Source organism: Drosophila erecta, unplaced genomic scaffold, assembly GCF_003286155.1.
Source record: "Drosophila erecta strain 14021-0224.00,06,07 unplaced genomic scaffold, DereRS2 tig00000092-arrow-pilon, whole genome shotgun sequence".
In the NCBI taxonomy this organism is placed as follows: Eukaryota; Metazoa; Arthropoda; class Insecta; order Diptera; family Drosophilidae; genus Drosophila; species Drosophila erecta.
In genome coordinates, this window is record NW_020825207.1 from 7,996,689 (window position 1) to 8,019,711 (window position 23,023).

The 23,023-nt window shown below is 43.6% G+C and overlaps 9 protein-coding genes across 9 annotated transcripts; 5 read left to right on the top strand and 4 right to left on the bottom strand.

The window, feature by feature from the left end:
* Positions 1-3,961: 3,961 nt before the first annotated feature.
* LOC6549034 (Golgi pH regulator) lies at positions 3,962-6,123 on the bottom strand. Its single transcript, XM_001975507.3, has 7 exons — positions 5,883-6,123; positions 5,551-5,821; positions 5,265-5,490; positions 5,013-5,197; positions 4,772-4,953; positions 4,529-4,714; positions 3,962-4,470 (listed from the first exon to the last, which is right to left on the bottom strand). Exons 1-7 carry the CDS (start codon positions 5,922-5,924, stop codon positions 4,195-4,197), a joined length of 1,368 nt encoding a protein of 455 aa, XP_001975543.1. The 5' UTR covers positions 5,925-6,123; the 3' UTR covers positions 3,962-4,194.
* A 265-nt stretch (positions 6,124-6,388) lies between these two features.
* Positions 6,389-9,414, top strand: LOC6549033 (nischarin). Its single transcript, XM_001975506.2, has 4 exons — positions 6,389-6,765; positions 6,826-7,059; positions 7,953-8,832; positions 8,892-9,414. The coding sequence occupies exons 1-4, from the start codon at positions 6,550-6,552 to the stop codon at positions 9,035-9,037; spliced, it is 1,476 nt and encodes a 491-aa protein (XP_001975542.1). The 5' UTR covers positions 6,389-6,549; the 3' UTR covers positions 9,038-9,414.
* On the top strand, positions 7,077-7,912 carry LOC113564322 (ankyrin repeat and LEM domain-containing protein 1). The gene has a single exon (XM_026980922.1). It carries the CDS (start codon positions 7,130-7,132, stop codon positions 7,877-7,879), a length of 750 nt encoding a protein of 249 aa, XP_026836723.1. The 5' UTR covers positions 7,077-7,129; the 3' UTR covers positions 7,880-7,912.
* A 186-nt stretch (positions 9,415-9,600) lies between the features above and the next one.
* Positions 9,601-11,394, top strand: LOC6549032. Its single transcript, XM_001975505.2, has one exon. The coding sequence runs from the start codon at positions 9,601-9,603 to the stop codon at positions 11,392-11,394; it is 1,794 nt and encodes a 597-aa protein (XP_001975541.2).
* A 181-nt stretch (positions 11,395-11,575) lies between these two features.
* On the bottom strand, positions 11,576-18,806 carry LOC6549030. The gene is made up of 7 exons (XM_001975503.3): positions 17,747-18,806; positions 17,391-17,695; positions 16,803-17,327; positions 16,657-16,747; positions 15,296-16,119; positions 14,865-15,232; positions 11,576-12,837 (listed from the first exon to the last, which is right to left on the bottom strand). Exons 1-7 carry the CDS (start codon positions 18,624-18,626, stop codon positions 11,991-11,993), a joined length of 3,840 nt encoding a protein of 1,279 aa, XP_001975539.3. The 5' UTR covers positions 18,627-18,806; the 3' UTR covers positions 11,576-11,990.
* On the top strand, positions 13,025-14,858 carry LOC6549031. The gene has a single exon (XM_001975504.2). The coding sequence runs from the start codon at positions 13,050-13,052 to the stop codon at positions 14,841-14,843; it is 1,794 nt and encodes a 597-aa protein (XP_001975540.1). The 5' UTR covers positions 13,025-13,049; the 3' UTR covers positions 14,844-14,858.
* A 455-nt stretch (positions 18,807-19,261) lies between the features above and the next one.
* LOC6549029 (lipase 3) lies at positions 19,262-20,869 on the bottom strand. The gene is made up of 2 exons (XM_001975502.3): positions 20,691-20,869; positions 19,262-20,618 (listed from the first exon to the last, which is right to left on the bottom strand). Exons 1-2 carry the CDS (start codon positions 20,781-20,783, stop codon positions 19,515-19,517), a joined length of 1,197 nt encoding a protein of 398 aa, XP_001975538.1. The 5' UTR covers positions 20,784-20,869; the 3' UTR covers positions 19,262-19,514.
* A 510-nt stretch (positions 20,870-21,379) lies between these two features.
* On the top strand, positions 21,380-22,282 carry LOC6549028 (serine/threonine-protein kinase fray2). Its single transcript, XM_001975501.3, has 2 exons — positions 21,380-22,087; positions 22,151-22,282. The coding sequence occupies exons 1-2, from the start codon at positions 21,503-21,505 to the stop codon at positions 22,229-22,231; spliced, it is 666 nt and encodes a 221-aa protein (XP_001975537.1). The 5' UTR covers positions 21,380-21,502; the 3' UTR covers positions 22,232-22,282.
* On the bottom strand, positions 22,221-22,858 carry LOC6549027 (39S ribosomal protein L41, mitochondrial). Its single transcript, XM_001975500.3, has one exon. The coding sequence runs from the start codon at positions 22,771-22,773 to the stop codon at positions 22,273-22,275; it is 501 nt and encodes a 166-aa protein (XP_001975536.1). The 5' UTR covers positions 22,774-22,858; the 3' UTR covers positions 22,221-22,272.
* Positions 22,859-23,023: the final 165 nt, after the last annotated feature.

The following is a 23,023-nucleotide window of genomic DNA, read 5'->3' on the forward strand; positions in this document are numbered from 1 at the left end:
TTGGAATAATGTTTTTTCTGTATATTTTTATGTTACCACGGTAATGCGAGGAAACCTTTAAGCTTAGCATATCTAAGCCTTTAAAGTCAGTTCCAGTCCTTTCAAAGATGCCTTATCTTCTTTGACTGAATTCGTATATAAACACCTTCACAGTGAGAAAACAACTTAAATGGCGCTTAATGGGCCTCAGGCTCCACGAAAGTCAATTCAATTTGCATAATTTCCATATTAATAGCACTGGATGGCTCCACAAAAGAGATACAAAACTCAACTGATGGAAGCGTCACTCCTTCCATATTCCCCCCAATGACCGACCTGCTGGCATTCAGGGTGTATCCTGAACATCCTTCTCTCCCGACGGACGCCATCGTGTAGCCATGGTTGCACAGAGGAAAGGACACAGCCGCTGTTTATGACAGCTGTGATTGAGGCCATCATTGACAACGTTAGCTGGTCGCTGGAAATGGCCAGTTGGCGGTACAATCGCAATCGCAATCGCATTGGTTGTCCTTTCGCTAATGGAAAAGTGCCTGCAATTGTGGCATACGAGACATTAGTTGTCACACAGAAAAATATATCTTGAAGACAAATTTGACTAATATATACTATGAAAGGCTTTTAACTTCACACTGCAACAATATGATTCCAGTTTAGGTTATAGCTATACATACTCATTGATTAAGTCACTGTTTTCAATGTAGCAATGCATTTTGAAATTGCAGGGTACAGATACTTCTGAGCGGAATATCTCCTTGTTGTCATGCCATGAAGATGGCCTTTGAGCCCCGTCTAATAAGCTGACAAATTGGCATACAAATCATAAGTCCACACAGATAGCTCAGCACCTACATTGTGCTCGCTGGGAGGGTAATAAAGCAATCTGTGGAATATCGGGTTCACGAACTACTTGCCACCTCGTTTCTCTTTAGCCAAGATGCAGCCAGAGAGGTGCTGACACAGAGTTTCACCTATGACAAACATGTCTTATCAACATTTATGGCACTTTTATGAGGCGCTGGCGCACTCACGTGCCCGTTCAACTTTGGCGTGAGTTCAGGGAAAACCATTGGAGCACAAAATGGAGCAATAATCCTGGAAAAGTTTACAGATGAGTACGATGAATACGAGGCAGAAGGCAAGGTACCTGAATAATAAATAGGAGCCGTGGGGGTAACTCACTTCACACGCTTTTCATGTCAGGTGTTTAACTTGGTAGGCCATTAAATTACTACCTCTCCATATAATATATATATAATTATGCATCAGCCCCTAGACCGATTTAACCTTTAACCCCTCACTTCATTTACAGTATCAGGAGCATCATCATGATGACGCTCCTAAGTTCTGACAGGTAAAAAAGGCTGCGCTCAAAAAACATTGATCCATTTTCAAAAACAGGGTGCGTATTCAGCATTGGAATAAACAAATAAATGCCTGGCATAGTTTAAAATTTTAATGATTTCTCTATCATTAGAGCAAGACCACAACTCACGTGGCCTCTTGAACCTTTTAAATATTAATAATAAAATTGCCCTGTTTAACTGCCAATTTCAATTGCCCTGCCATCGTATTTCATGGCCGGGAAACATTGCACCACCTTTAAATATTTGATGAAGTAAATAATTTGATTGGGAATCGGCATGGCACAGAAAGACTTTGCATTCAGGTATAAGTTAAGAGTAGGCATTCCCCTCATGGCCAGCCCTAATGAACTGGATATTGCTTTATATACGAGTCCTTTTCATTTCCTCCGTGGACTGACCATGCCCACGTCCTACGGGCATTTATGGCTTTCATCTGGTAATCAATGTAATAATTGCCAAGTGCTTTGATTACTGTGCTGTTGCATTTCCGTTCGTCGGAATTGTTGCTTTAATTATGTGGAGCCGTCCACTAATGAGTTGCCCAGCTCGCGGAGATGGAGATGGGTCCTAATTGGTTCGTTGGTTGCTAGGTGGGAACTCTCGGACGCAGGCAATCGACGAGGTTAAATGGACCAAAGCGATGGCAAAAGGTTAACGGATAGCAAACGATAGTCATTAAGCCAGATACATTTGGCTGCGGATGGCTGAATGCCCAAAAAATATCAGATCGAGCTAATGTTGTATCGAGCAATCATCGCCAAGCTCTCCGCGTTAATTATGGTACTGAGTATATAGCGTTATAAGTACAAAACTAAGGGACTTTATAAAAATCAAGTAGAAAAAAAAAGAAATACGCAGGAAGTGAACTCTGAGCTATTATACGAGTATATTATAGTCCCACACACTTTTTCGCGCTTCAAGGAACATGCGTCCTATTATCCCAGGCACATTTATCTCACACGGGATTCGTATGTAAATCTAACTGAAGACCTATTGCATAACTTGTCACAAATTCGTCGGCAATCTGAACAAATGCCGCCTGCTTATGCTAATGTCTTTCTCATGTCCTGAGGCGAGACTCAGACAGATAAGCGCAGTCAGAAACGCCAGTTGTTACCTTAAGCGTAGCAAATCTGACGCAATGCAAGACAAAAGGTCAAATGTCAAGCAGGAAATATGCTAAATATGCATGGGGCCTTCAGAAGAGGCGAGAAAAGAGGTAGAGCAACCAACAAACCAACAAAACAAGCAGCCCCAAAATGGCATATGCTCCTCTATATGTTCCCCATCGATAAGATCAGGTCGATACACCTGGCGTATATGACGGGATAGAAGAGCTGTGGAACAAAGTCTCCGGAGACAACCCAAGGTGCAAACAAGGAAACTAATTGAATTTATGCTAATTAACCCACCGTGACTGGGGCAGGCAGCGTTAATTATGGCATCGTCGACATACGGGGCGTATGCGCAATGCAAATGAAATTCTAATCAATTGCCTGGTAAAAATTTGCATAATGACCATGAAGTCGACTTGGGTAGAGCAAGTGGAGCAGGCCAACACACATTATCAATCACTAATCGATGAAATCGATAAGGTTAAAAGTAAACACGCAAAAGGGGGCCACAGAGCCCCACTTCGCTACGGTTTTCTGTCTAATTAGGCAATGCGTTGTCTCTCCTCCGTGTTTAGTTACCAATTCATTGGGCTTCCAGCTGATTGATTTCACCTCATATATTGCGCTTTTGACTGCATTTTTGGATCCGCAACCCATTTATCCCCCCGAACCCCATCTCTTTGCCTTCTGGGTTGGTGCCCTTCAATCATTTTTATTTCATGATTTATTCATCTAGACTCTCGAATTGCTTTTCGCTCAGTTGGATCTGCGGCAGCCGCAACATTTTAATGGCATTTTTAGCCACCAAAGTGCGCAAATGGTTATATCCTTATCCTTATCCGCCTTGGGACCCGGAAAAGTTGCCAATTTTTATTTTTATTTTTCTGTTCTGTAACATCGCGTTTTTCGGGACACATAAAAAGTTGTCCATCTTTAATTGTAATTGCAATTTTATGTTGCCGTTTTTTAGGTTTTGTCTAAGAGCCCTTCACAATTGGGCTCAGATGATTAAACGATACAAATATGTACTACATAAAATGAAGAGAGTACTCATTTAAAGAAAGAGTTATGTGTGTAATTGCATAGAAGACCTTATTTTCAGAATATAAATAATTCCGACTCATATTTTAAAATAACGTTTGTATTCCCTTTATTTGGTACACAATTGTCCTGCCCATTTGAACGTCTTCATTCTAGCTTCCACCCATCAAGGTGTCCCTGAATTTTCCCTTAGTTTTCATTCCTCAAGGAACTACCGTGGAATGTTTTAAGACAATGGAACGTTGGTTATGAAATACTGTATAAGTGCTGTAAATGTTAAACCGAAACTCACTCAAAATTGAGCCAACCGTGCCACGACAGGCAACTGGTAAAGGTAACCCAAAGACCTATATAAGGCAGTAGAAAGCTTTCAAAGCTTACGTCAAGGATGTTTAAGCTGCGAGTAAATATCCCTTGTCTAAAAACGGAAATATCTTGAGATATTTTTTCAGAGACAAACAGTTCGTTGTATTATTTCACTTTAACAAGCAAATGTAACTTTGATTTTTGTGCATCATTATACAGTAAGTTAGCTTAATCTGCATTAAATACATACATACACACTGGTATATACAGGGATATATATAACTTAAAGCTTGCAATAATTAGGTTAACTGATTCTAAATCGTTTCTGCTTATTCTAAAAAAGGCTCTCTAAAGCGCTCCATATTAAATCAGTGCAGATCGGAATCGTCCACGCGAACTGGCTTGCGCGACAGATAAAGAACAATGATGGTGGTCAAGGCGCTGACCAGGAATATAACGTCAAACCAGCGATGGTAGAAGTTGAAGTGCAGATTTCCCAGAACCTCGGTGATGATCACACGATACTCGGCTGGCATGTTCATGCGCATCAGCAGCACGGAGGAACAGAAGTACATCCCCATTATTTGGCCCAAAATTAGTACTATAATGTTGCTCGACTTGCTCGATGAAATGCGATAGAAGAACTAAAAAAAGGTAAACAGCATATAGCATGAGTTAAACCTTAGAAATTAAACAACTTACCTTTGTGAGCGTCAGCAACAAGCCTCTGATCGAGGTGACCACAATGCAGCCAACGAGCAGAAATGATATATACTGATTCCAAAACGCAAAGTCAATGTCAAAGCCGCACCAGTGTATGGCAATTTCTAGGCCACGTGTGACTGGGTCCTTGCGACCGACTCTATCGAAGATGATGTTGATGCAACACTGTTAAGTATACGTACTTTTAATCAAAACTATAAAGTTGTTTAGTTATATACCTACCATAAATATTTTATAGACACAATAAACACTAAAAAAATGTCCCAGAACATTGAAGTACTTTCCCTTCAATGTTTGAGACCATCTTTGGCGTTCTTCCATGTTCTTCAATGAACTAAGTTCCAAAAAAACAGAGCGTAATAGCTCCTCCAAGCCATATACTTCCTGTTTTAGTTGATTGATGTCTGGAAATTAAAGGGAAGAAATTATACATATAGATAACAGGATTTTATATAAAAAAAACCTTCGCCATTGTTCGTGTTGCGTTGCACCGCCGAAGTAAGCATTTCCCAAATTCTGGGCTTGGCAGGATGCAGTTTGTTGTGATTATAGACGGCCAGCGCAATCCTACGCTTCTTGGCCGTCAGCATGTCTACCGTCAAAGCCAAACGTCTTTCAAAACAGATGATGTCATTCCGAGACACTGGCCTGCCAAACGATAGAAAAGAAGGAAAAGTTGAACAGAGATAAGAAGAAATTTATGGCAACTCATTACTTGATGAAATAGGTCATACTGGTGTACGGATAATTGACGGCACCAAAGCCGGAAAGTATGGCCATTACAGTGACTCCAATCACACTTATTCGGGAAACGACCTGTTCGATCGTAAAGATTCCATGGGAGGCGCTCAGTAAAGGAAATGGCTCGCCAATCCGCCAAAGTCCATAGAGAAAGACGAACCAACAGATTGTGGTGAGAATTCGGACCCATCTATCGGAAACTAAAGAGAATAGATAAAGTTATGTGGGGTAAAATTTAGCAAAAAGTGATATTGACTAACAGAAGGAAATGCTGTGTATCACGGAGTAGCAAATGTAAATGGGTATCACAGCTGTCGTCATGAAGAGTAGTAACGTGAGACCCAGTCGCCAATGGAAGTACCTTGAACTGGACTCCAGAACGTCGATGATTTCGAATATGATCAACTCGAACATGGTTATGGATAAGGCGAATGTGGATGAAAAAATCAACTGAACGGATATGTGTCGAATCTCATAGTGCTTAAAGAGTTCTTTGTTGAAAAACAGCCAGCCGCCGGCGAAGAATATCATCTAAAATGTATTTGAAAAGTTATTGTACTTCACTTATATCCAAATTGAGACTTCTACTTGCCTGCGACACGAACACGATAACACAGTCGCCCAGGAAGGCCATTTTAACGCCTCGTCTGCCTTCAGAGCGGATATGTCAATTACTTTCCAGATTGCTTTGTCACTGGCATTGCTTATTTAAGCTAACTAACTTTAAAAACAATTGTTCTGGGAACTGAAAATGCCAACAAGCAAATATAAACAAAAAAGCCGAAAGACAAACAATCGATAATTCGATAGCAAGTGAGGAAGGGGTGTTTTCATACTGTAAAATATACCATTTGGTATTTAATTAAAGCGATGGCAGTGCTGCCACTTTAACTTTCTTCTTGCTAGATCTAGCTTTGTTTCAAACTCAATAAGAAGTACGATTGAAACTTAATGTTTTACGGACTTTTACCATAATAACCTAGCGAAATTGATAGTTTGCGATCTGAAAGTAAGATAAATGTAAATAATTGTAACGTTGTATTGTATTGTAACATTATTTTGGTAACGCCAGTTGCCTATATAAGCCACTTTTTCCTATAGCCAGTTTTTAGCTTTTTGTTCAAATTTGGCTTTTTTCCCCGTTAGCTCTGACAGCACTCTGTCAATACTGGCTTATTGGACAATGTTTATTAAATGATTTCTTGCTGGATGCGGATCCAGATGTTCGACAAAATCTCAGGGAAGCGGAAAGGACTGCGATGGCTTGCTATTACCGTCAGCACGAGGACACCACGGTGACGGTTCCAAAGTTCACAAACGAGAGCTCCAGCGGCGGAGTGACCTACTACGACATCAAGGTGCGAGTGGGCAAGGTGGAGTGGCTGGTGGAGCGCCGCTATCGGGACTTTGCAAATCTTCACGAGAAGCTGGTTGGCGAGATCTCCATCAGTAAGAAGTTGCTGCCGCCGAAAAAGGTACGCCCACAAATGATTTATTGCATATATGTACATACGTAAATAATTTCGAATTTTCAGCTGGTCGGGAATAAGCAGCCCTCCTTTTTGGAGCAGCGTCGTGAACAGTTGGAAACGTACCTCCAGGAACTTCTCATCTACTTCCGGACAGAGCTGCCGCGGGCTCTGGCCGAGTTTCTAGACTTCAATAAATACGACATTATTTATCTCTTACAAGATCTTGCCAAGCTGTTCAACGAAAGCGGGGATGCCCTGCTCAGCTCCAAGAAGGAATACAACCTTTCAGCTCTAGAGGTAATGTATTAACATACATATGTAGGTAGTTTCTTTGCCTTTATTGTTAAGTTTATGTTTATACAGAAAAATGTCAAAATTATTAGTATTCGAATTTATCCAAACCATCCGTTTACAGCTTAGAGATAACTTTAAAGCTAGAGGCATTAGTTACTCCGTGGGTACACTCCACAAGCATCACACAAATTTCTCTTCAGAGCTGGAGAAGACCATAAATTCGGAGATAAATTTTAAGAATATAAGTAGCCTTTTAAAGTTTGTCCGACAACATAGTAAGTGGTATCGAGATAATGACTGTAATAATCGCCATTATTTTAACTACATATTGCTGGATCCTCGGGTAACAAATAACCTAAGAGAACGGGCCAGTCATCTTCACCTAATGGATGTTTGGTATACCTTTCTAAAAGCCATATTCTATGTAGGCAAAGGCAAGGCCACCCGCCCTTATGTTCATTTAAAAAATGCCCAGAAACTGTTGGATGAAACCAACAGCGTTACATTAGTAAAGGACCCCAAACTGGCCTTAATAGTGTCCATATGGAAGGCGAAACGTGGAGTCTTACTAATCCGCGCTTTTCAGGGAATCTCCTCACAAGATGCGCAAACTCGTGAGGCATCCATCATTGATGCTCTCGGTATGAATCATTTGACTAACCGACGATTGGGTTTTTACTGTGGTCGAACTCGGAGCTTATCGAATAAGGAGAGAAAGTATCTGGGGATAGCTTTACTTTATAAATTGATGCTGAAGTTTCTATCAAAAGAAGAGAAAGAAATTTTCCCTTTAAAGAACACAAAGACTGCAATGGCAGCTTAAATCAATATAAAATATACTTGTACATAGAATATTTATTCTCGCATTGTTTTTTATTTGTTCCCTTTCTTACCAGGTCTACGCTATTAGTGAGAGGCTAAGTCTTCCCTGCCCACCGAGCCTGGATCGCGGTGGAAAGTACGACTTCTCGCACGTGCTGGACTTTTGCACACAGCTGGTGGCTTTGGTGGTCACCCCGGTCAAGGACAATGCTAGTTATGCCCAGGATTACAATACGGTGGATGTGCCAATAGATCGCAGCAATATCATTCCGAACAGACTAAGTTTTAATCTAAATGCCTTTCGCAATCTCAAGACGCTCAAATTTTCGGCTTTGTCCACCGAAAACATTGTGGACATCGAGCTTCTAAAGCCGACTCTCCAGACAATCTGTGTTCATAACACAACCATACAGAACATAAACCAAGTCCTGCTCTGTGACAATCTGCACAAGCACTGTGATGTGCCCAGCCTGCTGCCAGAGACCATCCTTGTTTCCCCCTCCGGTTCCGGTTCGTCCACTTCAAATGGTAGTGCCTTGGTCAGTGCGGATGCGTGGCAAGAGATAACAGAACTAGATCTAACGGGCAATCTGCTAACCCAAATTGATGGCAGTGTAAGAACAGCTCCAAAACTCAAGCGGCTAATCCTTGACCAGAATCGAATACGGACCGTCCAAAATCTGGCCGAACTTCCCCAACTCCAGTTGCTTTCGCTGTCTGGGAATCTTATAGCAGAGTGTGTGGACTGGCATTTGACGATGGGCAACCTAGTCACTCTGAAGCTAGCTCAAAACAAAATCAAGACCCTGGGTGGTCTGCGAAAACTGCTTTCACTAGTTAATCTGGACCTTAGTTCCAATCAGATCGAGGAGCTTGATGAGGTTAATCATGTCGCCAATCTTCCGCTTCTAGAGACTCTTCGACTTACTGGAAATCCGCTGGCGGGCAGTGTGGGTGAGTTTTGAAAATGAATATGATTTCAGTTTTGTATACTACATTTTACGAATGTGCAGACTATCGCTCTCGCGTCTTGGCTCGATTTCACGAACGTGCTGCTGAAATATCTTTGGACAACGAACCTGGTAATCAGCAGGAGTTAGATACTGCGTTGGTGTTGTCCGCCCTTCTGCAATCAAAGCAACGTCAGCAACAAAAGTGACCCTTTTCACAGAAAGGGTGTCGATTCCATATATAGACAAATCTCCGCCAGAAATTTGAAACCTTATGGTTTCAAAAGTATTATCCACTGATTTTTTGGCTTTAGTTGCCCTACCAACAAATATTTTTTTCTAAAGGTTGTGGACTTTAAAAAGTTTATAAGTTTTTTTCGAGGATATTATCCATGTCAGCTGTAATTTTAATTTATTTAAAGTGTTTGGTTAATTTCATTATGTTTTGTAAATTTCAATATGTTTTCAGCAGAACTTTAAATGTATATGTTTTATCATTTCTGTCCACATCGATGTGCAATAATTCAATGCTCACCTCCAACAAAATATGTTAAGTAAATAAAATAAATTATAAATATATCCCGACAAAAAAGGTCCCTAATTAATTCTGAAATTGGATAACATACTTCAGAAGGAAGTATTGCAACAATTTCCCTAGCTTCTGATCATTGATAGGACCAATCAGTCTTGATTATGTATAATTATTTCAATTACTGCCTAACTTATAAGCCTTATGCAAGGATTTCAAGAAACCAATGCACAGTCAACCACCATGTACAACGTTCTGGTATTACTCCTGTTGCTTTCTACTCGTGCCCAAGTGGGCACTTCCACTCGAGGACGTTACAACATCACTTTCCTGAGATCCGTGCTGACTGTCATCCGCGGCAGGGAGAACTGGAAAAATACCCCCATCTTCATGGGCAGCCATACTAATTCGGATGACCTGAACAACTTGATGATTTGGCTTCAGTATAGGATGGAAGTAACTTGTCATACGGTGGAGACCTCAACTGCAGCCCAAAACGATTCAGCTCTGGCTCACCTTAGCATAAATGCTGATAATTCGGTTAGTTTGTTGTTTTGCCAAAGCTCCCACGAACTGATTTGGTTTCATATGGATAAGAGACTTCGCCGATTACGTAGTATTCGCCTAATTGTGGTTTTATCAAACAAACGAAGTCCATCCTACAATGCTATAATGGGCATCTTTAAAATGTTGTGGCATTTACAGTTCCTCAAAGTTCTTGTTCTGCACAGAGATCGGATTTATTCATATAATCCTTATCCAAGGATTCGATTCTTTAAGCTTGATCCTAATTTCTATCCGCTTTTCCCACCAAGTGTACAAAATTTCCAAGGCTATGTGGTGTCTACGCCGGTGGAGAACGATATTCCGCGAGTGTTTTTCGTGCAGGATCAGAAAACCGGGCGCAAGCAGATTAGAGGATTTGGATATCGCACATTTGTGGAGTATCTGCATCGCCACAACGCCTCATTACATGTCACTAATCCCCACCAGGAGCATGCCATTAACAGCAGCGTGAATATGGGACGGATAATGAATCAGATTGTAGACGGCCAGCTAGAGATCTCCCTGCATCCGTATGTAGATGTTCCAGAAAATAAGGGAGACCACAGCTATCCCCTGCTGATAGCTAGAAATTGTCTTATTGTTCCGGTCAGGAACGAGATATCCCGCTACATGTATCTACTATTGCCTCTTAACCAATCGAGCTGGATACTGCTGCTTGGTTCAGTAATTTATATAAGCGGAGTGCTGTACTACATTCAACCTGGTCTGGAGCACCGCACCTGGGATCTGCGGATTGGCCTTAATATCCTAGATAGCATCAGCCGAATAATTTATATATGCTCTCCCTCTAGGATTTACAACCCATCCCTGAGGTATTTTATAGTGTCGGTACACCTTAGTATTCTGGGATTTGTGGTCACCAACCTCTACAGCATTATGTTGGGCAGCTTCTTCACCACCTTGGTGGTGGGCGAGCAAGTGGACAGCATGGAACAGCTTATCCGACTGCAGCAAAAGGTACTGGTAAAATATTACGAAGTCCCTACATTCCTGCGGCATGTGGAACCAGATTTGGTGGACGGAGTAGCTCAACTTTTAGTGGGTGTCAATGCCAGTGAGCAGGTATCGGCTCTTCTGGGATTCAATCGCAGCTATGCCTACCCCTTCACCCTGGAGAGATGGGAGTTCTTCTCACTGCAACAGCAGTACGCCTTCAAGCCCATCTTCAGATTCTCATCCGCATGCCTGGGCTCCCCGATAATCGGTTATCCCATGAGAAGGGACTGCCACCTGCAGTCGACATTGAATATATTCATCATGCGGATCCAGGACGCAGGACTGCTGCAGCACTGGATTGTATCCGACTTCAACGATGCAATGCGCGCTGGTTATGTTCGACTCCTGGAAAACTTTCTTGGGTTTCATTCGTTGGATGTCGATTCCTTGCGCCTGGGATGGGCAGTACTCTTATGTGGGTGGCTGCTATCCACCATGGTTTTCCTTTGCGAGCGCTGGCGCTTTTGGTACTAATTCACATAATTATGAGCTTATTAGATTCATGGTTACCTAACCTGTCAATAAATTATTTTCTACCCTCCAATTTGAATTAGTGACCATTAGAGAAAATTGGGTGACAGCATAATTAACCCACTTCAAGAGTTCACACACATTGATCATTCATTTCCAACCCACAACAAAATAAAAGACGCAATTAAGGACAGGTAGATATATTTTAAAATTACATTGTATGTTTATCATTTACAATGAAAATGTTCCAATATTCAAATGAATTGAAAGGTATTACAGATATTTTATATGTTAAGTTATAAATCCCATTGTAGAGGATTCGATTACGCCGGCCTAAATGGATCTGTTGAAAATGCATAAGTCCAGCATAATAATCCCTAGTGCAACTGAGATGTCATTCAAGATGTTTCATTAATGTTAACGGCCTAATAAGCAATTCCTAAATAGGTGCTATACAATTTATTTGCCTTCGTATTGTATGGTTGGTGATAAGGAATCCGATATATGGCCAATGTGCGCTGAAGATGAATGGACTTTAACTAATAGTTCTGCCAGTGAAGAGTATAGTCGCGCGATTTGAGCTTTCCGTGAGGCTTGTATCATTGCGGGTGGTGATGGTGCTGGGCGTGATAGTGCTGTTGCTCGGCGGCGGCCACTGCATCGAACATGGGCGTGTGCACCTCGCCGAGGAACTGGGGCGTGGGTGGAGCATTTGGCTCAGAGAGCTCTCCAATCAGAGGCATGTCGATATCCGTGGCCAAAGAGCTTTGGCCGTAGTTGCTTAATCCGTAGGGCTGTTGCTGTTGGTGCTGTTGCACCACCGAAACTTGAGCATAATCTGGGGTGGGCTGTACCTGCTGCTGCTCCAGCATAACTGGAGCCGCTTCCATTTCTCCAAACTGTATTGGACCGGTCTGCTGCACCGGCATGCTCTGGTGAACAGGCATATTCTGCACGGGCTCATGCTCAACCGGCGCCGATAGGTATTCCTGTTGGAGTTCCGCCTGTGGTTCATTCGGTTGTTCCCGCATCTGTTGCTGGTGTTCCAAGTGCTGATGGTGTTGCTGCATGTGATGATCGTCCTGCGGTGGCATCATGTCGGAGCTCTGGTCAGCGACATCTTCAGCAGTCTCGCTGATATCCGCTCCTTCACCCGAGGTTTCTCCATCGCGACGAACCAGACCCAACATGTCCAGCATATTACGCTTGACGGCATTCTCACTTGCCGCCTCCAAACTCGGGTAGCAAGTGCTAAGTCCACAATTGGCCAAGTGCTGGGCCATCTTGTTGCCGTTTCCGGTGGCAAAGCCGCAGATGCAGTGCATCTCCTGTGGCATATTCACTTCCATGGCGTCCACAAAGTTTCCATTACAATTCACGCCATGACGGAATTGAGCTCGCTCGCAACATGTCTGATAATTGCACTTAACGCAGTGTAGCCATCCACTAAAAATAGGAAAAAATAGGATTTGATATAAAAAAGTGGTTAAATGAGTGCGTAGTGCAACATAGCCTTATATCACAAATTATTTCCTCACACAGTCTAATGACACACATTTCCCCCCTGAGATCAATTTGCCACTATTAAATCAATTAGCTGCTGGCTTATAAACCCCAACCTCGGGTTCTAGCCCGTCACAATTGAATCAACCAGCACCATGTGCAAAGTGTTAACCATTCTGGTCCTTGTTTTATTACTGACGTTGACAAGCGATGCTTACAATGTGACATTGTTGAAATCACTTCTAAGTCTCATCGCTAACCGGGAGCCGTGGATAAATACACCAATTTTCGTTGGACACCATACGCAAAGCGGCAATCTGAACGACTTGATCATTTGGCTCCATCAAACTATGGGAGTTACGAGCTTGACAATGAATTCATTTCTCCAAGCCGAACATCTAAGACCCCTTGGAAATTTTAAAGTCACTAGAAACAATGCCATTGTTTTGTTCTTTTGCTATGATAGACAGGATGTCTTATGGTTGACTCTGGATAGAAATCTACGACAACTCCGTCGCATTCGTTTGATCATCATTCTGCGTTCTCAAAGAAGTGGTTCGCAGAAGGCCATTAAATCAATATTCAACACTTTGTGGCAATATCAATTTCTCAATGTTCTTGTCCTGCATAGGGATCAGCTTTATTCCTACACTCCGTATCCGGCGTTGAGTTTTTTCAAACTCGATATTTATTCGGAACCGCTATTTCCACCCGCAGCAAGGAACTTCCAAGGATATGTGGTGTCTACTCCGGCAGAAAACGATATTCCAAGGGTGTTCCATGTGCATGATGCATCTACGAAGAGCAGAAAGGTGCTGGGATACGCATATCGCACATTTGTGGAATATATAAATCACTATAATGCCTCGCTCCGTTTGACAAACCCTGATGAGGATCTCGACCCAACAACTAGTGTGAATATGAACCGCATTGTGCAGTTGATAATAGACGGACAATTGGAAATCTCTTTGCACCCGTACGTTTTCACACCACCAACGGCAGCCAAAAGTTATCCCTTGATGATATATCCAAACTGCTTGATTGTGCCTATGAGAAACGAGATTCCTAGGCATATGTATCTATTGCGACCATTCCAATTGTACAGTTGGTACCTTTTGTTGTTCGCAGTTATTTACATCACTGGAGTTCTCTATTGGATAAGTCCGAAACTTGATAAACGTACACGGACGCAGCGCTTGGGACTGCATTTTCTAGATGCCATAAGCAAGATACTTTTTATCAGCTCCCCGACAACAATTCACAGACCAACATGGCGCCACATCATCATTTTCCTACAACTCTGCATCCTGGGATTTATCTCCACAAGCTGGTACAACATTGAGTTGGACAGCTTCTTTACAACCATAGTAGTGGGCGAGCAAGTAAATAGCATGGATCAGCTTGTGCGCCAGCAGCAAAAGGTGCTCGTCAAGGAGTATGAATTTAACACATTGCTGCGCCATGTTGAACCTCGATTAGTGGATAAAGTATCTCGGCTTTTGGTGGCCGTAAATGCCAGTGAACAGGTGTCTGCTCTGCTGAGTTTCAATCGCAGCTTCGCATACCCTTTTACAGAAGAACGTTGGCAATTCTTTGCCATGCAACAGCAGTATGCCTTTAAGCCAATTTTTCGCTTTTCATCCGCTTGCTTGGGATCCCCACATATTGGCTACCCAATGCGCGTTGACAGCCACTTGGAGTCATCTCTCAACCATTTTATATTGATGATCCAGGATACTGGACTGCTCAATCACTGGGTAGTTTCCGACTTCAACGATGCCATGCGCGCCGGATACGTTAGGTTTCTGGATAATGTCCTGGGCTATCAAGGTATCGATGTGGATACTTTGAGACTGGGCTGGTGTGTCTTGGGAATTGGTTGGATGCTGTCTGCCTTAGTTTTTTCTTGTGAGTACTGGCACATTTATCCATGGCGTTTTACTGCTTAAATAAACGTTTTTTGAACTTACGTGTAATGTGTTTCCTCGCTCGCGAAATCGGTGTTGCACTCGGCACATGTTTTACCCTCCAGGAAAGCAAAGAACACTGGCCGCTTGTAGGTGGAGAACGGCGGCTGCTCGCGGTGATGGGTGCGAATCTTCGGCGGTGGTATCAACATCGAGTTGTTGAGTAAGAGACGCACCGGCCTATTGGTTTTAATCATGCTGACATGGTGCTGCACTGCGTGCTGTTTTAGATCCCCCTTCTCGAGGAAGGAAAGCGAGCATTTCTGGCAGCGCAGCGAGGGATCACGCTTGTTGATGTGCTCGTCCAAATGCAAGAAGTAATGTTCGATGCGCAGCTGGTTAATAACGCCGCGCTTGGAGAAGTAGAAAATCTAAAAAGAGGCATTTTTTTTTATAAAACGTTGGAAGAATATTTCTTGATGAAAGCTTCTTACATCCAAGCAATAGGGGCACTGTAAAAAGTTCTGATGCTTGTGGTCGTCATAGAAATGCCTGACCAAATCGCGGTGCGAGGATGATCGATAGCCGCAGGAGTGACACCAATATGGTAGTTCCAGGGTGCTGTGGGCCTTCTGCAAATGAGCTGTCAACAGATGCAGGGAATTGTGACGCTGCTGGCATATAAGGCAGTAGTACGAGGGTGAGCCCTCCGTCTTTGTCTCAGTTGGATGCATGATCTGGTTGTGTTTGGCCAAAACCGACTCGGTTGGATGCTTCTCTAAGCAGAAAAGGCACTGGAACTGGTGCTGTTTGCCCTCCGGCGAAATATGCGATACTAAGTGCGTCTGGAGTTTCTCGTTGGAATCAAAGGAGTCGCCGTTCAGACAGATTGGACACTCCACGGTCTTGGCAAGATCGTTGTGAACAGTTCGTGGCGTGCTATATGGGAAGATCTCGTTGTACTCGTCCGTGCCATCGCTTATTCCGTAGTATAGCTCCTCCAAGCCCCTTAGATCATCCTCTTCCTTCTTGATAACCATTGGAATCTTTTCATCTTTCTCTTTCGGTTTCTTAATCAGTCCTTTTGCTGCCAGAGATTTAGACAGTGTTTTTGATGCGGACGTCGTTGCTCTGTCTCCTTTTGGCTGGTTGGTGCTGCCCGGTGGCCGACCTGGACCCTTTTTAATTGGCATCTGAGGTGGTGGAGTGCTTAATGCATTTGGTGGACGGCCCCGCTTAACTCCAGATGACGACATATCACGATCTTTTTCCTTCTTCGGAATCTTATTAGAAACAATGTAGTCGGCATCGTTAATAGCTGAAATCGAATAAAATGTATTTACAATACTTATTATCTTAAAAAGAGTTCATCGCAGCATACACACTCGATTTAACTTAAACATTACAAATATGTCCATTTTATGTGGAAACTGGTGGAATGGGTCCAAACAAATTAATTAGTACATTCTTTCTTGCGTTTTATCACTCCAAAAGAAAAAGGAAATCAAATAAAAACAGTTCTTAAATTTCTTGCAAGTTTATTTGGGTGTTCTCTAATGGGTTTGTGTTAAAATTATTTGACACGGGAAATGTCAGCAAGTAATGCTTAAATTGTATGTAAGTGAATATATCAATGATACATGTCACCTATAAAGATTTTATAAATTCACAATTCACATAACACAATAAGTGGACCTGAGTTCAGCAGTTGGCTTTGATTAACCGAAAATAATCAAACAAAACGAAAACATTTCACTTTGGAGTGAGAAACGCAGGCACTTAACAGATTATCATAACGTATTATTCTATTCACGGCCTAAATAAAAACTGGCTAGAAAAGTACGATAGTACTAACGTTTCTTGAGGCGCTTGGGGGCAGCATTGGCCGGAGTCTCTTTGTAGTTGGCCGGCAGAACACTCCAGTCCTTGAACGGATTGGTTGCCACCTAAACGAAAGAGCTATTAAGTGCTGATCGCTAAAATTTTTTCGGTTCTGCTTACCTGATACAGACGCTGAGTGATTGTCTCATTGGTGGTAACCCTTGTCTGCTCGGCAATGTGTATTATGATATTGTTGAATGCCTGCAATGCATATGTGCCAAAGGATTCTCGCCATACCAGCTCGTCAAGGAATTGTTGAATCATCTGGCGAGATAGCAACGATAGGGTGTTCTGGAACATGCGAGGCACAATCCGTCGCAAGTATTCCATTACCGCGGAGTTGTTGTGCTTGGCTGTGTTGTCAGTGGCCGCTGCCTGGACTATATTCTTGAATCCCATGCTGAAGAGGGTGATCTTGTCCACAGTTAGGTCTATACAAATGGTGCTGTCCTTATGCACCCAGCGCGACAGTGGCTCCAGAATGGCCTGGAATCGCTTTTTATAGTTACGATCGCCATCAGTGATTGGCTCTACGGCCCGCAGGCGGATGGATTTCTCCGCGTAGTCATAGACGCCCAGAACCTCAACCTTTACTTGGCGCTGGGAGCCATCTTGGGATGTGGTTCCCAGGGAAATAACGCCCACCTGAAGGAACAGTTGAAAATGTGACTTAACTCTTTTTGTATTTACCTTCAAATATTTACATACCTCCACAAACTTGCCGGGGCCACCAAGTTTTTTGCATTTTTGATGCACTGCCAAGGTGCAAATGGCTCTTAGCCAGGTGTAGATTCCTTTGATGTAAACACTGTCCACCTTAACCCACTGCACCACATTTTGAATACTAGTCTGGCATGCCCAGTGGTAAATTAACTTCAACAAGAATGTGGGCGGGTGCTGAGCTCCTTCGAAAATGGAATTGTTGAATACGGACACGAAGCGATACGGGCAACATTCGCTGATCCACACATAGCCACCAGTGTAGGGGAACTTGGTCACATCCGAATAAATGCCTAAATATAAATACATTAATAAACGAATTTAATCGATCATGAATCACTTACCCAGTTTCAGCTCGTTGTTGCGATGGTTTATGCAGTGCTGTTGAGCGCGTAGCAATCCCTCCTGGAGCAGCCACTCGCAGAATTTGTTGGGCGTGAGCATAAGGACCAGTTTCACCTTCGAGTCTAGCTTGCTGCGGGTGGCAGCCATGTCTTTGATTTTGAGGAAAGGCTTTGCCAGCACCACCAGGGATGGATATGTCTTGCCCTGCATTTTGTTATCCTTGCCCTCCTTGCCGTCTTTGCTATCCTTGCTTTCGTCGGTGCTGCCCACCACCAGGCCACCCACTGAATTAACCTCGGCGGGGCGGTAGTTCTTCGGTGGCGACTCGATGTCCGGCTTGGATTCCTTGTATATTTTTCCACTGCTCTTAGGTACTGGTGAAGAAGATCCACCAGAAGCAGCGGCCGCCTTTTTACTGGATTTAGGAGTGTATGAGGAAGATGCATTGGCCACGGCCACTGCTTTTTTGCCTGCAGACAGGGCCAGTCGCTTGGCCAGCGGCATATCGTCGTCGCCCTCATCGGAGGACTCCAGGTAGGCGATGTTGGATGGCTGTCGTGGTGGGCGGCCACGACCGCGCCCAGTGCCACCGCTTGGGGAGGCGGTTGTGGAGGGGGTGTCCAACGACTTGGGTGGCTTTTTGGGCAGCGTTGCCTCCTTGAGCTCCTGCAGCACCTTGCCCTTGAAGGAGTAAGCCTGGAACACCTGGCCGCTGAAGAGCTCCTTGCCCTCGTTTGCGCTAACCGCGTTCTTGAGTGCACCCTTCACAGCGTTGTGCTCGTTGGTAATCTTCTCGTAGTACGCCAACTGTGCCGGCGACAGCTCCTCCACCCAGAACTCCATGTCCAGGGAGATTTCACTTTTCGTTACGCGCGTCATCTTGCAGCTAACTAGTTAACCGACCACTGGGCCAGCGAAGGCGTTATTTTACAATAATAAACCGCTAAATCAATTTTTTCTTCGCTCGAATTAGCTTTCTTTGCGTGGATGTACCTGCTCGAGTTCAAAAACGTCGATGGAACTATCGACTATCGGAACTATAATATCGGCTTGGGTATTGTCGTGACAATCGCATGGTGGTACGCTAAGCAATGGTTACGAAAAATATAAACCAATATAAATTATTTTTTTTTAATTATGAAAAAAATCATGTAAACAACACATTATACATTTTATATTCCGCTAAAAAGAACGAGAAACAATTGGTTTTAGACTTACGTATTTTCATATTGTCAATGAATGACAAACCTATAACGTAAATGTCAAGATGAATTATTACTAGCGAAATATGCTTTATAGGTTTGTTTATTTATATCTGACGTAATAAATAACGTAATAAATTTTAGAACGGGCTGTCAGAATTTTACGGAAGTATCGATGACCACAAAGAATTTTGATGGTGTATCGATGCTTTTACAAAAGCCTGCAGCCCTGAGCCCTGGCGCGCAATTCAAACTAAGACAGCTAAATATTACTCGAGTATACAACAACAACAAATAAAATAAAATGCGTAGTTTAGTTAACGTTTTTTATTATATTAGACTTAATATAACCTATTGTAGTTAACAGGTGCAATTATAACGCAAAAAATGTTAGCAGGCTAGGTTCGTATTGCGTCAGTCACCGTGAAGTTTCACTAAATCGAATTGAATTTATGACCACTTGTATATTATCGGTTCGTTAGCTACCAAAGCTCCCGTTTAAGTGGCCACCAATGGAACTTTTTTTATCACATTTGTATGTCGCTTTTTTATTTTCAGCGCACGTTTATGCATTATTTATGTCATTAATTACCCGATCATAAAGAATTTCTTTAATATTCAGTCCCCACAGAAAGTCGATGTGATTCCACTTTGCCTCCGGCATGCGATACGCGCTTTTCAGGGCACTAGGATTCATGGTATACCTTAGGCGATCCACATCAATCAGACTAGCAAAGTAGTCGTTGTCGCTGTAATAGAGATAGGTGGGCACATCAATGCCCTCCACATCGTACTCCGGCGGAGTCTTGCTGCTGTACTCCTTCTTGTTGCGCGTCGTGCCATAGTCGAATTGCCGGAAGTATCCTGAATTATACTCCTGCAGGTAGTGGAAGATCTGATTTACCGAACATCCCGCCGGAGTAGTGGCCATAATTTCTGGCAGCAGGGTTTCATTGATATACGGCGAGTTCCAGCCGCCCAGAAGGAATAATGTGTTGGTGCACATGAATTGGGAAATGGCCTCATCGCTGCACAGCACAGCCCCGAATAGGTTCATTAGGTGCGTATTTGGCAGAAACTCGGCGCTGCCGAACAGCTCGACGAAGGCATTGGGCTGACCAAGCAGAGGTCCGCCGACCGTGGCCAAAGGACTCTCCATATGCTCCATCCAGGCCACAGGAGCGAGCAAGTGAGCGGATCGAATGCGACTCTTGAAGCGGGGAATCATCGAGTTGAGAACAAAGAAGGAGGTGGTTCCTTGGGAGTGACCCACATACGTCAGTTTGTCCACATTTGTCCAGTAAAGGACGTAGTCAATCATAGCGGGCAGATCATAGATTCCAATGTCGTGCCACTCGAAGTTCCAGAAGGGCTGCAGCAGCGGCGACTTGCTGGCATGCCTTTTGGAGTAGGTATTACCTCTGGCATTACCCATCCACACATCATAGCCCGCTTCAGACAGCAGGAAAGCCAGTCCGCTGTGAGGTCCTGCAAGAACCCAATCCGAGGAGGAGCACAGCAGACCGTGCATAAGGAACACCACGGGGCGTGGCCCGTCGTTACCAGTGTTCTTCGAGTACGGGATGCGGTGCATGGTGAGGATGTAACCATCCGAGGTCTGCACCTCGTGCTCCTCGATTTCGTAACCATGTCCCCTAACAATGGTGACCTGGATAGTAGAGGAATATCGTGGTTAGAAAGGTCTTGCGGCTGCCAAAGGACTTGGCACTCTTAAACTTACAGTTGTCACCGAACTGGCTCGCCCCGCATCCGCAGGCAGGGCATTAGCCAGGCTCAGACTTAATAAAACCGCAATTAGCTGAACCACCAACATTTTGTATTCCGCAGGTGAAGGTGCTTTGCCTGCTGACTTGGCCGCCCGTGCCTTTTATACGCCCCCCAGGAACTTGATAAGGATTCCTAGATTTGGTTGGCTAATTTATGACTGTTTATTTTTGCCCGCAAAATGGTTTGATTCGCCAAGACTGATAAATCGTGTGGGAATTTCGCTTCCAGTTGATTTAAGGAATAGTTAGCGGTCATCGGCGATAAGGTTTCCTATCATTCCTTAATCTTGATAACTGCTGATTACGTATAATTGCTATGAGTTTAGTAGCAATTAGTATTTCCTGTTTGGGCATAAGGTAAGCTGGAGATTATAAGACCCTCAATCAATCAATGAACTGGCATGCTAAATCGGTAAGTGATAGGTACCTACACTAAAATAATAAATATGCTAAAATGATTAGTTTATTTAATAATAAACGTAGTTCTAAGACTTAAATTAAAATTAGTATACAAATTAAAAGAGATGAATTGTAATTAAAATGCGCGCCTACCGTTTTAAAATGAAATCAGTCGATAAATCAATCAATCGATAAATCAAAAAGTCGATAGACAATCGAAATTAGTGTGCCCAGATGGGATATTCTTGAAATGGTTTATTTTTCGCAAGGCGATTTTGTATTTTGGGAACAAGCGTCGCCGGCACACTAGGAAAATAACATAAATGGAAAAATGAATAAATAAATAACTGCCCTTTAAGGATACATTATGAGGGATCGAGACCGCCGTGACCGAGATCGTGACAGGGAGAGAGACAGAGATCGGGACCGTGACCGCGAAAGAGATAGAGAGCGGGACCGCGACAGACGACACAGGTCCAAGTCGCCAACCAGGAGCAGCCGGCAGATCTCAAAACCGAAGAAGAAAAAGTCCAAGAAGTCGAAAAAGTACACGAGAAGGAGTCGCAGCAGCAGCCGTAGCACCTCGCGCAGCTCCTCCAGCAGCAGGAGCAGTTCCCGCAGCAGGCACAGCAAGAGCAGAAGCAGGGACCACCACAAATCTCGTTCTACTTCGCAAAGGAAAACCCGGGGACCAAGTTCTGAAAGCAACTCTCGATCCGCAACAGCACCCGCAGCTGCTCCTGTGAAGGCCATCGATCTGTTGGACACCAAGGTGCAAAAGGCACTCGAGACCATAGACGAGGACACCTTCAAGCCGACGTCATTTTTTAGCTCCAGGGATACAAAGGAGAGCTCCGAGAAAGTGATCATAGATCTTAATAACGAAACAGTCACAGTCGCCAACAAGCCAGCCATTGCAGTCCGAAACGAAGATGTAATATTCCATCCGAACGTGAGTGGGTTACCTGGTGCACGAATTGCCATGCTAATAGTATTTGATTTGCAATTTCCATAGTTCCTGGGCGACCCGGATCACAAGGCCGAGAAGTGGCTGCGCAAGCTCTACAATTACCGCCAGAAGTACATGCAGGAGTAGTTGAGTTTAGACTCTGTATTTATGAAACAATAAACCTATGCCTAGAATATATCGCTGCCCGTCTTTCGAGCGCGTTGCAAGGCTTCCTCCGGAGTCAGTTGCTCGTTCACCGAGGGCTCCTTGGCACTGCCGTCGGCCTGCAGTTTGCCCGCCTTGAAATCTTCGATAATCTTCTGCGAGTAGACGGCGTTGAAGAGATCCAAGCTGGTGAACTCCGACTGGACGACGTCCGGCGCCTTGTAGGACACGTACGGCTTTAGATTACAACTGGTCAAATCGGGCACAATTATGTCCGGAATTTTCTCGGGAATCTCCACATACTGCCCGTCGACAAGTATGCCCGTGTCGCGTACGCCGCGCTTGTGAATGGCTACCGGCGGTTTGGCCATCGTTTTTTGGGCTTCTTTCACCACGCGCGTACCGCGCTTGTTGTATACGTTGAATTTACGGAAATTCCGCTTGCCCTCCAGCACGGATGAAGTACTGATGGTCCTTTGCTGGCACCGAAGTGCAATGGGCACTACTTTTATACAGTTATTCATTTCTATTTGGCTTTTCGACGACCAAAATGGTTAAATAACAAATGTGGATGAGGGAACAGCTGTTTGGATGGCTAGAGATGACACTGTTTTCGATAGGGCAATTAATCCCAGTTGGAAATGTATTGAAAATCATTTTGCAATATAATTACTTATATATTTTCAAAATTTCCGAAAATTTTGTATTTTACTTTAAAACATAACTATATATATTTTATCTCCATAGGAAATAAATTATATTTTCTCAAAAACT